Raw genomic sequence first — 12,530 nt, 5'->3', positions numbered from 1 at the left:
CTAAGGGGTTGTGGTGATAGACTGCACTAATATAGGACTAAGGTCAGCATATGGTTGCGAGTTGGTGAAGCCAATGAATTTGTGATGACAAAAAAACTACTTTTGTTAAAAAATAATGAAGCTTGCGCTACCAGACTGATCTGTAGCTCAATACCTAAGTTACCCAAGAGGTGCTGACAGTGTGTCACATTTTATTCTGCAAATGTTTTCGTGTTCATGATGTCAACCTTTGGTCATTTCTTAAGACTCATATCTTCACTGTGTTAATGATGTGATTGATCTTGCAATGTGGTATAGCACTGTTAACTAATCACCACATTTTCATTAGAATGTTTCTCTGTAAGCTGACTAGAGTTCAGAGAGTAAAAACCAGGACACTTGTGTTAATATCCAACTTCATTACTACACTCACGCTTACATTTCTTGTGAATTATCATGATGTTTTCAAATCAATATAGGCCTATGGGGATGATTCAGTAGCAGAAAAACCCTTAACAAGAATATATCTTCATTTTATGAATTGGAAAGGAAAATGTAGCTAAATTACATATAAATAAAATTATTTTCTTCAGAAATAAAGAGGACTGACATACACTTTTTTATTACAAGAGCTTGGATTATTTTCTGCAATATGTAGTCACTTACTAGGTATGTATGCACAATTTGTTAGGCCTAATCCAAAAACTATGTAATACTACCAATGAGGAAGCAGATACAAATTATACATTTCATATTAAAATTTAAAATTCCTTTTGACTGCAGGCTGTTATGGCAAGTGTGCATACATGCCAAAGAATATTCAATGCACAATGCTATCACACGCCGCATTGCTCGCGTTCTTCACAAAACCAATTTCCAAAAAGCTGCAGTCACGTTAGGAGTAATGGTTTAAGTGATGCTCCTTTAAAACTCATTTGTTTTTGGTTTTACTTTTTTTGAAGGCCGTAAAATGGAAGGTCAGCAAGTTAGAGGTGGGGGTCGTTAATACAGTGAAATCTCTATATAACATTTTTCAAGGGACCACAAATTCTAAACACTGTATAGAGGAAAACACTATAAAGAGGAAGGCTTCCAAATAATAATTGTAGGGCATTACTGAAGATCGGGATACCACTAATCAGCTTTGACAAATGTTGCCATGGATGACATTTTAAATTTTCACAACACTGTAATATGACATTCATCGCAAATGATCAATGTATCGAATGATTACTTTTTTGTAATTAAAACATGGCTCCCTGTAGGTGGATGGGTGAAAGTAAATGGTGGCAAAAAGATTGCAAGCACAATGTGTGTCACATGTCACGTCACCAGGTTCTGCCGCTGACATATGAAATATGCTGAGTGCGGGCTTTCTGAGCCAGTGCAAACTGTAAATCCACAGATCGGAAAACAATGTGTCTACATCCAGTCACTTAAATGTGATAAAGAGGTAAATAATTGACCAGGATTCCAAAAATATGAGCGTTACATGGAGGAAACTGTAATATAGCGGAAACACAGTAAAGAGGAAAGTTTAACACTGTTTATATGGGCTTTTAGTCGGGACCGAAAAAAACAGATGTAACACAGAGGAAAACATTATATGGAGTAACGTTATTAAGAGGTTTCAATGTACTTACTTTTCTTTTCAACATATCTCTTACTCTTTCTTTAGGTGTGAGAGTAGTTAAACCAAATGTGGTAGGTCTATATATTGTGAAAATATATATTTCTTTAACATTCTACTTCTAGGAAACTTATTTTCACAAATACTTAATTAAATAGGAAATCCTATTGCACACATTTTGTTTCTCGATTAAAAACTGGGACAACTGTTTGTCCCGAATTATTTTCTAGCACACCAGGACATTTATGCGACAACTGTTGGGTCAGCCTATTTCTGTGTGAAAAGTTAGAGTGGCTAAAAATATTATACTATTTTGTGAAACTGACGGCAGATGTTGCACTCATATTTCTGATTAGAGACTGGAATAAAATGAAAATTAAAAGCTTAATGGCAATGTGTACTGCAAATGGCTGGCAGATTAATATAAAACAGGATTCATGCCTCTGCCACAGATCAATGAAGTTTCAATATACAGTATTGTGTATCGTTCACAAGTTCAGTACTGTGATATTATCGTGTTACATTATACCATGTTCTGTATTTCTCAAGCTAGGCTATGCTGCCACACTGATTCAAGAAATTATTTAAAATGACATATACTGTAAGAAAAGAAACATTTCAAGACAAGTACAGTTATTTTGCGACTCTAGGTGGTATTTATATACATACATCTGCCTATATAATAATCTTTCCCATGTGCTGCTAAAAAGCTTGAAGATGAGCTTGTGTCAAAGGTGAATCACATTAGTAAATTACATACCCTTTCAAAACACAGTTAAAATATATTTAAGGTGTGAGTATTATTTTCCTAATGTGGTGGTTATGCAAGACTATTCCCATGTCAACAGTTCTTAATGACACCTTAGCAACTTTCCATAAAACAGTTACTACAACGCTGAATGGATTAATCAATAACACATTCTAGGTAGACAACCGCAGCACACTGTATTCTCTTGTAAATTTGCTTTTGTTTCCAGATAAATCTTCATCTTGTAGGTTAGCCTATTTATCAGAGTTCTGATAGTCAAACCTGGGCCCGTTAGAAGTTATTCAGAATCCTGAGCCTCACAATAACCACTTGGCAGAAACTGAAGTATAATGCTAACCAAAGCTGCAGCAGTGCTGGTTAGTAAGTTTGAAAGCTGTGATAAGTGCTTGGAAAATTAAAAAACATTAGACCTACTAACACTTTACAAGCTCATATTAGGACTCAGTTAAAAAAAAAAAAGACTGCAAAAATAGTAAAGAAAGGAACTAAAATAAAAAAACTTAATGAAGAAACTATAACAAGAAGTAACTTAGGTAACCGAAAAATTGCAATTACCATATTTTTTTCTCTTATCACTCATGTTTCACCATCCAATTAGCCTGAAAATGAACATAAACTTATTAGAATCAAAAGCAGTAAGATAACTGAGATGATGCCTTAAAATTTAATCCCAACAAAACATTATAATGTGGAAACAAAGTTCTAAATGTTTGTATAGAGAGAGAGAGAGAGAGAGAGAGAGAGAGAGAGAGAGAGAGAGAGAGAGAGAGAGAGAGAGAGAGAGAGAGAGGGGGGGGGGGGGGGGAGTTTTCATTACTTGGAAATATTGTTTCAAAAGCTTCGGGACATTAATATGCGTAACTTTGTTCTTTAAACAGAAGAAAAACGAAAGACTTCAAGAGAGACAGAACCTAAATGTGTGTAACCATGTAATAAAGCCATCAATGAATGGCCGAAAAAAATAAAAAGATGAAAATCCATTCATAAAATATAATATTACTTGCCAAGTGGCAGATTGCAAATGATTTGGTAAAGGGACACAAATTTTTACAGGTATGATTTGATGATGCATGGAAGAACCAACTTCACAAGTAAGAGATCCTCAATGACAGAAGAATGACGTAATCTCATTAGTGTGTTTCTTACTTAAACCAGCACAGATTCCTAGTTGCACTGTTCAACTGTATAGCAAGAACATATTTTAAAATATCACTATAATTAGATGTACAGCTTGCAAAGTGCTCTTGGCACATCACCTATTTTTTGTGGCAGGTGGGTAGAATGTTTTGTATAAAACAAGTGACAATAGTTCACAGTAGGTAACACATGTAATTTCTGTAAGTGATTTCAATAATGGTTACAGATGTATGTGTTAACTCCACAGTATTTTTTCCATTAATATTTTATGCAAAACATGAAAATAAATTCTTATTTGATTTAAAACGTCCCTGTATGCACTCTCCATGGAAGCTCATTCGAGTTAAACAACGGCAAAGTGTATTTATACTTCAGTTCTTCATCCTGTTAAATCATTAAAAATTTGACATTTAAACCAACACAACTGTATTTTTCCAAAATGGTTTGCTAAAAGCATTAAACATTTTTTTACACTGTATGGCATGTTCTCCACGAATTAGTTGCCCATGAGTCAAATTCAAATGAATGAGGATACTTATTAATGCTGTTACTAAACAAAGCAACCAAAGAATGTTCTTTCCTCCTTTTTTTCTTCATTCGCCGCGAAGGTTCACTTCTTCATCCATACATCATTGGGGGAGGGGGGGGGGGGGCGGTATCCATCAAACTTTTGACAGAAAAGGTAGAGGCAAGGGTGTCAAGGAGGAGGAGGAGGAATAGGTGGTGTTGCATATGCATTTCTCTCGCGTACACCTTAATACACTTAGTTTGTAAGACGCTTGCTATTTGAGGTGGTGGGCACGCTTTCATATTTCTTCCTTGGTCAATTTTATTTATTTTATAGTGGCATCTCATGGGGAATTTCGCCTAACTTCATTGTGCATGACTGATGAGAGAACACCTAAACCACGATTTGACAGTAAATTAGAGGAAGAAACAAGTCTGCGTACCACGAATGAGTAAACTGGAGGAGCTTCATGCAGTGCTCATTCAGCCAGCTGTGGCAGCAAACGGCATGACAAAGCTGCAAATTTAGTTTCCGATTAAGCACCTTCCTGAGTATGGCGTAAGTAATGCTGGTGCACTGATTCTAAAATACTCTGTACGGCTATTCCGCTTCGAACGGGAGCCTCTTGGCTGTCCTTGCTTACAAAACGTTGCTTCAAACGGATTTACTTTGAATATCAACCCAATTATTTTATGTTTGGTGCACCGTAAAACCATGAATAAACAGGCAGCCATTTTGAAATTCATTTGTACAGTTCTATAATTGGCATTTGACTCTTTTCCCGAGAATTTCTGTATAGTTTTCACTCCATTAATTTTACACGCCTACGAGCCACAGAGCCATGTTCAAATCACAACACACAGAGGCATCTATCGTCTACTCATGTCAAGTTATTCCAACAGCATATCGCCATAATAGTAGTATAAACTTGATATGCAAGATTTGGATCGAACATGAATCACAAAGGTCACTAATTTCAGTTTGTTGCTGACTCTCCTTTTCATCTCAAAGTCACACAGTTATACGCAATCTACCGGGACATTTCTAAGACTGTTTGCTACTTACAATTTTGGGATACAGGGGGCATTAACAGCAAAAATTGCTCCAAATTGGCACTGCTGGCGCTGCTTGCAACATGGAGACACAACAGATACCTGCGTGTTCATTCTCCAGTGGATTTACCTTCATCTGCGTACCGTGCGCCGTTCTCTCAAAAAATTTCGGATCTCCCGTAATTACCGCAAACTACAAACATGACGTATGATTTGAATACTATGTATATATTCTTTAATGACACATACCTGTAACTCCAAAGTTTACGTGTGAGGGCGTAGTTGACGAGAATTGTAAGATGGCGATCGAAGTTCACATCAAGCCTGCGCAATGGAGCTTTGTCATGAGCAGGAGTGATAAGAAGTAATATTAACTGTAGTAATGTAAGTTATATACTATGTTCACGCATTTGTTCACTTATGTTCCACAGTTTCCTCGTAGACGGACAGACTACGTGATTATTTGCAAACCAAATGTGTAGTGGAAAATACTGCGCCATATTTGACAATCTACGATACCAACTTGCTTTTAGACGCAGACAGTGATGCCAATTACGAAAGTGTAAATAAAGTAACGTGAAAGGCATTAGAAGTAAACAGTGCAATCTTTTGATTCACACTGAAACGAGTTTTAATTGTGATAGCGTCCGCAAACAGGCGAATGGAAAAATGTTTTGAGACGGTGTTTCTGGCATTGGAGCTTGGCGTGTTAGTAATAACTTACACTTTTTTATTATTATTTAAAGTGTCCTATGCCCTTCCGAGAAATCACGGAATCGTCTTTATAATTCTCCTCAATTGCAGTGTTTCTACGTAATTTGTTCAATTTAGGATGCATATGAATTTTTTGCAACTGCAGCTACCCCTCTTATAACTAACGAGGGAAATTGAGGTTAAATGTAGAAGTGGATCTTATGCTTGCGGTCAAACTAAGAGTGCGACCTGTTGTGAAATTTTTTGACAGGGTAAACAAGAATTACGAAGTGATATCAGCAATGGTTATGTTTGGGTTTCCTAACCGGGATTGTCCCTATTGTGTAGGCTGAACTTCAGTTTTTGACTGTTGTATGCAGCTTTACATAGACGCGTCCCAGAGAGTTGACAACCGTAGGGTCCCCCTAATTGCCTCAGGTGTGTACTACACGACAAAGGCTGCTTACCTAAGTTTATGTGGTGAGCACGAAAGAGCTTTTAGGTTCGGTGGCACTCAACCCAAGACAGTTGACAGCTGTAAGAGACACTGAAGAATCGAAAGAAATCATCCTCCCCTCCCACAGAATAGACTTAAAATTACAGTGATCAGTTGTCAAAACATTCACAACAAAGTACTCGAGTTTGAAGTAGTTATATAAAACAGTGGGGCTCACAGAATACTAGGTTGGAAAAGCTGGTTTAATTGTCTTCCTTTAACTATAATATACCATAGATTTCTTGAACAAACAACTGTGTCAATTGGAAGAATTCTTGGATCACACCCATCTGCAAGAACGGTAGCAGGAGTGCTCTGCAAAAATAACATCTATTATTGGTTGCAGAGTCTTAGAATAGACCCTGGGCTCAAATCCATTAAGATACTTTGAACAGAATGATCTCCACATGGTCTTTAGTCCAGACCGGTTTGATGCGGCTCTCCATGATACTCTATCCAGTGCAAGTCTCTTCATCTCTTAATAACTACTGCAACCTACATCCTTCTGATCCCACTTAGCATATTCATCTCTTGGTCTCCCTCAACCATTTTTACCTCCCAAGCTTCCCTCCAGTACTAAATTGATCACTTGATGTCTCAGAACGTGTCCTGCCAACCGATCCCTTCTTCTAGTCAAGTTGTGCCACAAATTCCTCTTGTTCCCAATTCTATCCAGTACCACCTCATTAGTTACGTGATCTATCCATCTAATCTTCAGCATTCTTCTGTAGCACCAAAGTTTCAAAAGCTTCTATTCTCAACTTGTCTGAACTGTTTATCGCCAATGATTCACTTCCATACATGGCTACACTCCCTACAAACACTTTCAGAAAAGACTTCCTGACACTTAAATCTATACTGGATGCTAACAAATTTCTCTTCACAAATGTTTTCCTTGCCATAGCCAGTCTACATTTTACATCCTCTTTACTTCGGCTGTCATCAGTTATTTTGCTCCCCAAAGGGCAAAACTCGATCTACTACTTTGTCTCTCATTTCCTAACCTAATACCCTTGCACCACCTGATTTAATTCAACTACATTCCACTATCCTCATTTTTCTTTTGTTGTTCATCTTATATCCTCCTTCCAGGTCCTTTACTGTCTCTGATAGAATTACAATGTTGTTGGCAAACCTCAAACTTTTTATTTCTTCTCTGATTATTTCAATTCCTACTCCAAATTTTTCTTTTGCTTCCTGTACTGAGTAACATCGGGGATAGGCTACAAACCTGTCTCACTCCCTTCCCAACCACTGCTTCCCTTTCATGCTCCTCAACTCTTATAACTGCCATCTGATTTTTGTACAGTTTTTAAATAGCCTATCGCTACTTGCATTTTAACCCTACCACCTTCAGAATTTGAAAGTGTGTTCCAGTAAACACTGTCAAAAGCATTTCTCTAAGTCTACAAATGCTAGAAATGTAGGTTTGCCTTTCCTTAACCAACCTTCTAAGATAAGTCATAGGCTCAGTATTGCCCTGCGTGTTCCAACATTTCTGTGGAATCCAAAATGATCTTCCCCGAGGTTGGCTTCTATCACTTCTCCCATTCATCTGTAAAGAATTCATGTTAGAATTTTGCAACAGTGTCTTATTAAACTAATAGTTCAGTAATTTTCACAGCTGTCAACACCTTCTTTCTTTGGAATTGGTATTATTATCTTCTTCTTGAAGACTAAGGGTACACCTTGCTCGCCAGATGGAAGAGTTTTGTCATGGCTGGCTCTCCCTAGGCTATCAGTAGTTCTAATGGAATGTTGTCTACTCCCGGGGCCTTGTTTTGACTTAGATCTTTTAGTGCTCTGTCAAATTCTTCATGCAGTATCATGTCTCCCATTTCATTGTCATCTATGTCCCCTTCCATTTCCTTAATCTTGCCCTCAAGTACATCACCCTTGTATAAACCCTCTATATACTCCTTCCACCTTTCTGCTTTTCCTTCTTTGCCTAGGGTGGGTTTTCCATCTGCACTCTTGATATTCACACAGGTGGTTCTCTTTTCTCCGAAGGTCTCTTAAATTTCCCTGTAGGCAGTATCTATCTTACCCCTAGTGATATATGCCTCCATATGCTTACGTTTGTCCTCTAGCCATCTTTGCTTGGCCATTTTGCATTTCCTGTCGATCTCATTTTTGAGACTTTTGTATTCCTTTTCACCTGCATCATTTACTGCATTTTTATATTTTCTCCTTTCATCAATTAAATTAAGTATCTCTTGTGTTACCTAAGGTTTTCTACCAGCCCTTATCTTTTTACCTACTTGATCCTCCACTGCCTTCACGATTTCATCTCTCAAAAGCTATCCATTCTTCTTCTACTGTATTCCTTTCCTCTGTTCTTGTCAGTTGTTCCCTAATGCTCCCTCTGAAACTATCTACAACCTCTACTTCTTTCAGTTTATCCAGGTCCCATCTCCTTAAATTCCTGCCTTCTTGCAGTTTCTTCAGTTTTAATATGCGGTTCATAACCAATGAATTGTGGTCAGAGTCCACATTTGACCCTGGAAATGTCGTACAATTTAAAACCTGATTTCTAAATCTGTCTCACCATTACAAAATCAGTCTGAAATCTTTCAGTGTCTCTAGGCCTCTTCCACGTATACAGCTGTTTTTTTATGATTAAACATGTACTACTGTGGTAGGCGCGGGCTTTGTGTCTATCTTAGCTATAATAATGCATTCACTATGCTGTCCGTAGTAGCTTATCCGTGTTCTCATTTTTTATTTGTTATTTAATCTACTCCTGCATTACTGTTACTTGACTTTATATTTATAACCCTGTAGAAGTCTTGTTACTCCTGCCGCTGAACTTCACTAATTCCCACTATATCTAACTTTAACATATTCATTTCCCTTTTGTATTTTCTAACCTGCCTGCCTGATTAAGCGATCTGACATTCCATGCTCCCATCCGTAGAACAGTTTCGTTTCTCCTGATGACGACGTCCACCCGAGTAGTCTCCACCCAGAGAGACAAACACACAGCACAAATGGTCAGAGAAAGATCACTTTCAAAGTTTCAAGAACCAGTATTGATTGAAGGATGTTCTTACAAATTGCTACGGGTCGACAGAAGCGTCCGATCCCACGCGTCGGCTTTGACCCGTGACGTAAGGGTGTTGTCGTGTGTGACGTCATGACGGCGCGGAGTTTGGTTTGAGTGTGGCTGTGCCTCCAGTTCTGTTTTATCTTATCTTATTTTATTTACTTTTCTGATCTGTTCATTCTTTATCTTATCTTATTTTATTTACTTTTCTGATCTGTTCATTCTATCTCGTGAGATTTTTTTAAATTTAAAAACACTTATTACTTATGTTAATTATCTGTTTCCTCCAATTTCTGTTTTAGTTTATTATATTTATCTTTCTGATCTGTTCGTTCTATCCCGTGAGATTTTTTTTAAAAAAGACAAAAAACACTAATCAGCTACTGAAGCATCTTTATCTTATATGGGTTGCAGGGGTTACGACCCCTGGGGAGGTGGGTGGGTATTCATGCATGGCTGTCTTCACTTACACGTTGTAGCTACGCAAGGCATCTAAATTTGTTTATATTTAGTTTGCCCCTCACCCAAAACACCCCATTTCCCGCACTTGTCCCGTTAGTGTAATTAGGCTTCTTGTGGAAAGTGTGTGTGTTTGTTTTTGTTTCCGCCATATTTGTGACGTCATGGGTCAAAGCAGACGGGCGGGATCGGACGCTTCCGTATTTCCATTGCTACATATTGCTCTCTCAGGAGCTATGAAAACATGTTTAAGCTAATTGCAGTGTGATCAGACATATTTAAGTAATCATTCTTCATGCGTCCCGTATGCATATGGTATAGGAAAAAACTCCCCCTGCCACTCACTTCATTGGTTTTGTAGGTATAAATCTTGACAATGTGACCACCTTTTGTGTGCAGTGATTGAGGAAGTATCAGTGTGCAGATTTCTTTTACTGTTGAACAGGGATGGAAACCTTACAATTACTTTCCAATAACCCATTTTGTTTACCTTGAGGGAGCATACAGGGATGGCAGAGTTAGATGGATTAGTTAACAATGTGGTACCACACTGACGGGCAATATCAGTGGGAAAATTGGGGTTTCCATCAGTGATGCAAATATAACCAAGGAAATCGCAGTGTATATAAAAAGGTTGACACATTGTTGGCCTCACTAACTCACAACTAGACTCTCAACTTCAAACCTGACTTATGCTTCAGGCTACAACACAGCCCAGTCCGTAACCACAAACTGCATTTAAAGAAAACAGCATTTTATTGTTACACATCGGTTGGCTTCGCCAACTCTCAACCAGTCTGTCGTCACCTAATTATGTTGAGAAATAAATATGTAGACATGAAGAATAAAAATGTAGACTGTTAATAAAGTTTGTTTTATTTATAAAGCTTTGAGTTTTCTCATACAACATTCAAATGATAATCTTTCATCATGCTCTCATATTTTATTCATTGCCAAAAACAGGGGAGGAACAAAACTGAACTTGTTGATTGTCCGCCAAACAAAATACTGTCAGCTACTACAAACTATTACTTTCTACAGAAAGTTTCCACGAAATAGAGCATGTTAGCTTCAAAAGCATTAAAATGAAGATGTAGCTGCTAGATTTCTCTCTGTCAACAGTCAGAGTGGCATGTTGCAATCTTGCCAGCCAGTTGTAACTTATTTGGAAATACAAGGTTTTTACCGGATGGCTCACCTCCCCCTCCCCCTGGCATCATCTGCATATGCTTTTAACATGTATATTGAACAAGCTGCTTAATCACAACTGGGAGGGGGTATTATTCATGGCTGACACCTTTAAGGCATAACACATATGGCACAAAACAGAGTTCTATTCAGTTGTGATTAGATAGATTGAAAGTAATAATTATCAACTTAATATCACATGTAACTTAGGACAACCGAACAACAAAGGTTAAAAAGAACTAAATGTTTGCAACAAGCAACAAAACAAATACCATTGCTACTCATTTCACATGCACCAATTTAAGGTGTGCCCAAGGTTCTCGCCTAAATGCACCCTCGGAGGTCATGCTGTATTTGAGGGGAAAAAAATACCTGAATATTTGTTACAAGAAATATTATAAATTTCCCTCCTGCATGTTAACCAATGAATTGGTCTGTCACCACAGCCCACAGCCAGTGGGTGTTATTCATTCTACCCCCCAACCCACCACACATTAGTTGGCTTTGTAAATTCTCAATTGATTTGTTACCATCCAACCTAATCTACACCTTGGACTAAGCTACAGATCAGTCTGTCATCACATACAGATTGTTTGCTTTTACTGTCATTGGCTTAGACAACTCAGACTGTTACATTCCAACCTAACCTAGACATTGAGCTAAGTTACAGATCACTCTGTCATCGGAATTCGAGCGGTACTCTTGTAGCCTAGCCTAATCAACCTTCAGAAACTCGGGGAAGGGGAGGGGGGGGGGGGGGGAGGGGAGAGAAAAACAGCCAAATATTTGTGACAGCAAAGAATATAAATGACAATGTTCATTCACAGCAATTTAAGCTGTGATCCTACATCAGACTACCCACATCCCTGAGGATGGGAAGGCATAAACAGCTATATTTGTGATGACAAATTTCAAGTGAAAGCAGTATAGTACATAGCCAGTCTCAAAATGTTAGTTTTCTAATTACAGAATGAATATATAGCTACTTCGGTTGCACAACATTTTGTCAATTGACCACGGTTTCTATTGCACTAGGGCAATCTTCATGAAAAAATAAAAAGTTACATGGTATACATGTAATCACACCATGGTTTAAAACGTCTGAGCAAAAGTGCTCTCGTCAAACAGAAATGTAAAAGTATAACATAATTCTGTGGCTTGGTTCTAAAAGGGCCAACGTCAAAAATCTTGATTTTAGATTATAATCTTCTGAATATTTTCTGACAACTATTAACAACATATTTGGCACTGTTTTTTAGTATCATTATAGTAAATCAACTTAACTAAAGCTTTATAAATAATAAATATCTAGAATTTTCAACTTCAAAATTAAAGGACTTAAGAGGACATTGGCCCTTTTTAAAATTGTGAACTCACTCAAATTATTTGACATTGGCCCTTTGGACATCAGGGACAGGTACACTGAATAACAGGTAATTTTAATTTAATAACTGATGGCAACTGTTACATGTTCCAAAAATCACACTTTATCACCATAAGTCATGAAAACACTGTTTGGGCTCATAATCATGGGGAAATGTTATTTACTTTTTAATATTGGACAAATAATTTG

At 37.6% G+C, this 12,530-nt stretch overlaps 1 protein-coding gene across 10 annotated transcripts in view; it reads right to left on the bottom strand.

Moving 5' to 3' along the window:
• The window catches only part of LOC124612799 (transcriptional repressor CTCFL), a 146,217-nt gene extending 140,617 nt beyond the window's left edge, over positions 1–5,600 (bottom strand). For 4 of the 10 annotated variants that reach the window (XM_047141203.1, XM_047141206.1, XM_047141208.1 and 1 more), the window contains exons 1-2: positions 5,325–5,600; positions 2,934–2,977 (exon numbers count right to left, since the gene is read on the bottom strand). In XM_047141203.1, coding sequence (XP_046997159.1) covers positions 2,934–2,958 — 25 coding nt within the window. In that variant the 5' untranslated portion in view covers positions 2,959–2,977; positions 5,325–5,600. Of the gene's footprint in view, positions 1–2,933; positions 2,978–4,465; positions 5,059–5,088; positions 5,176–5,205; positions 5,286–5,324 lie in introns of those variants that run through there. The other 6 variants (XM_047141212.1, XM_047141207.1, XM_047141205.1 and 3 more) reach the window with 6 other exon arrangements.
• Between the last annotated feature and the right edge of the window lie 6,930 nt (positions 5,601–12,530).

The sequence above is a fragment of the Schistocerca americana genome, chromosome 4 (genome assembly GCF_021461395.2).
Source record: "Schistocerca americana isolate TAMUIC-IGC-003095 chromosome 4, iqSchAmer2.1, whole genome shotgun sequence".
Lineage (NCBI taxonomy): Eukaryota > Metazoa > Arthropoda > Insecta > Orthoptera > Acrididae > Schistocerca > Schistocerca americana.
This window is presented reverse-complemented; position numbering and strand designations above follow the sequence as displayed.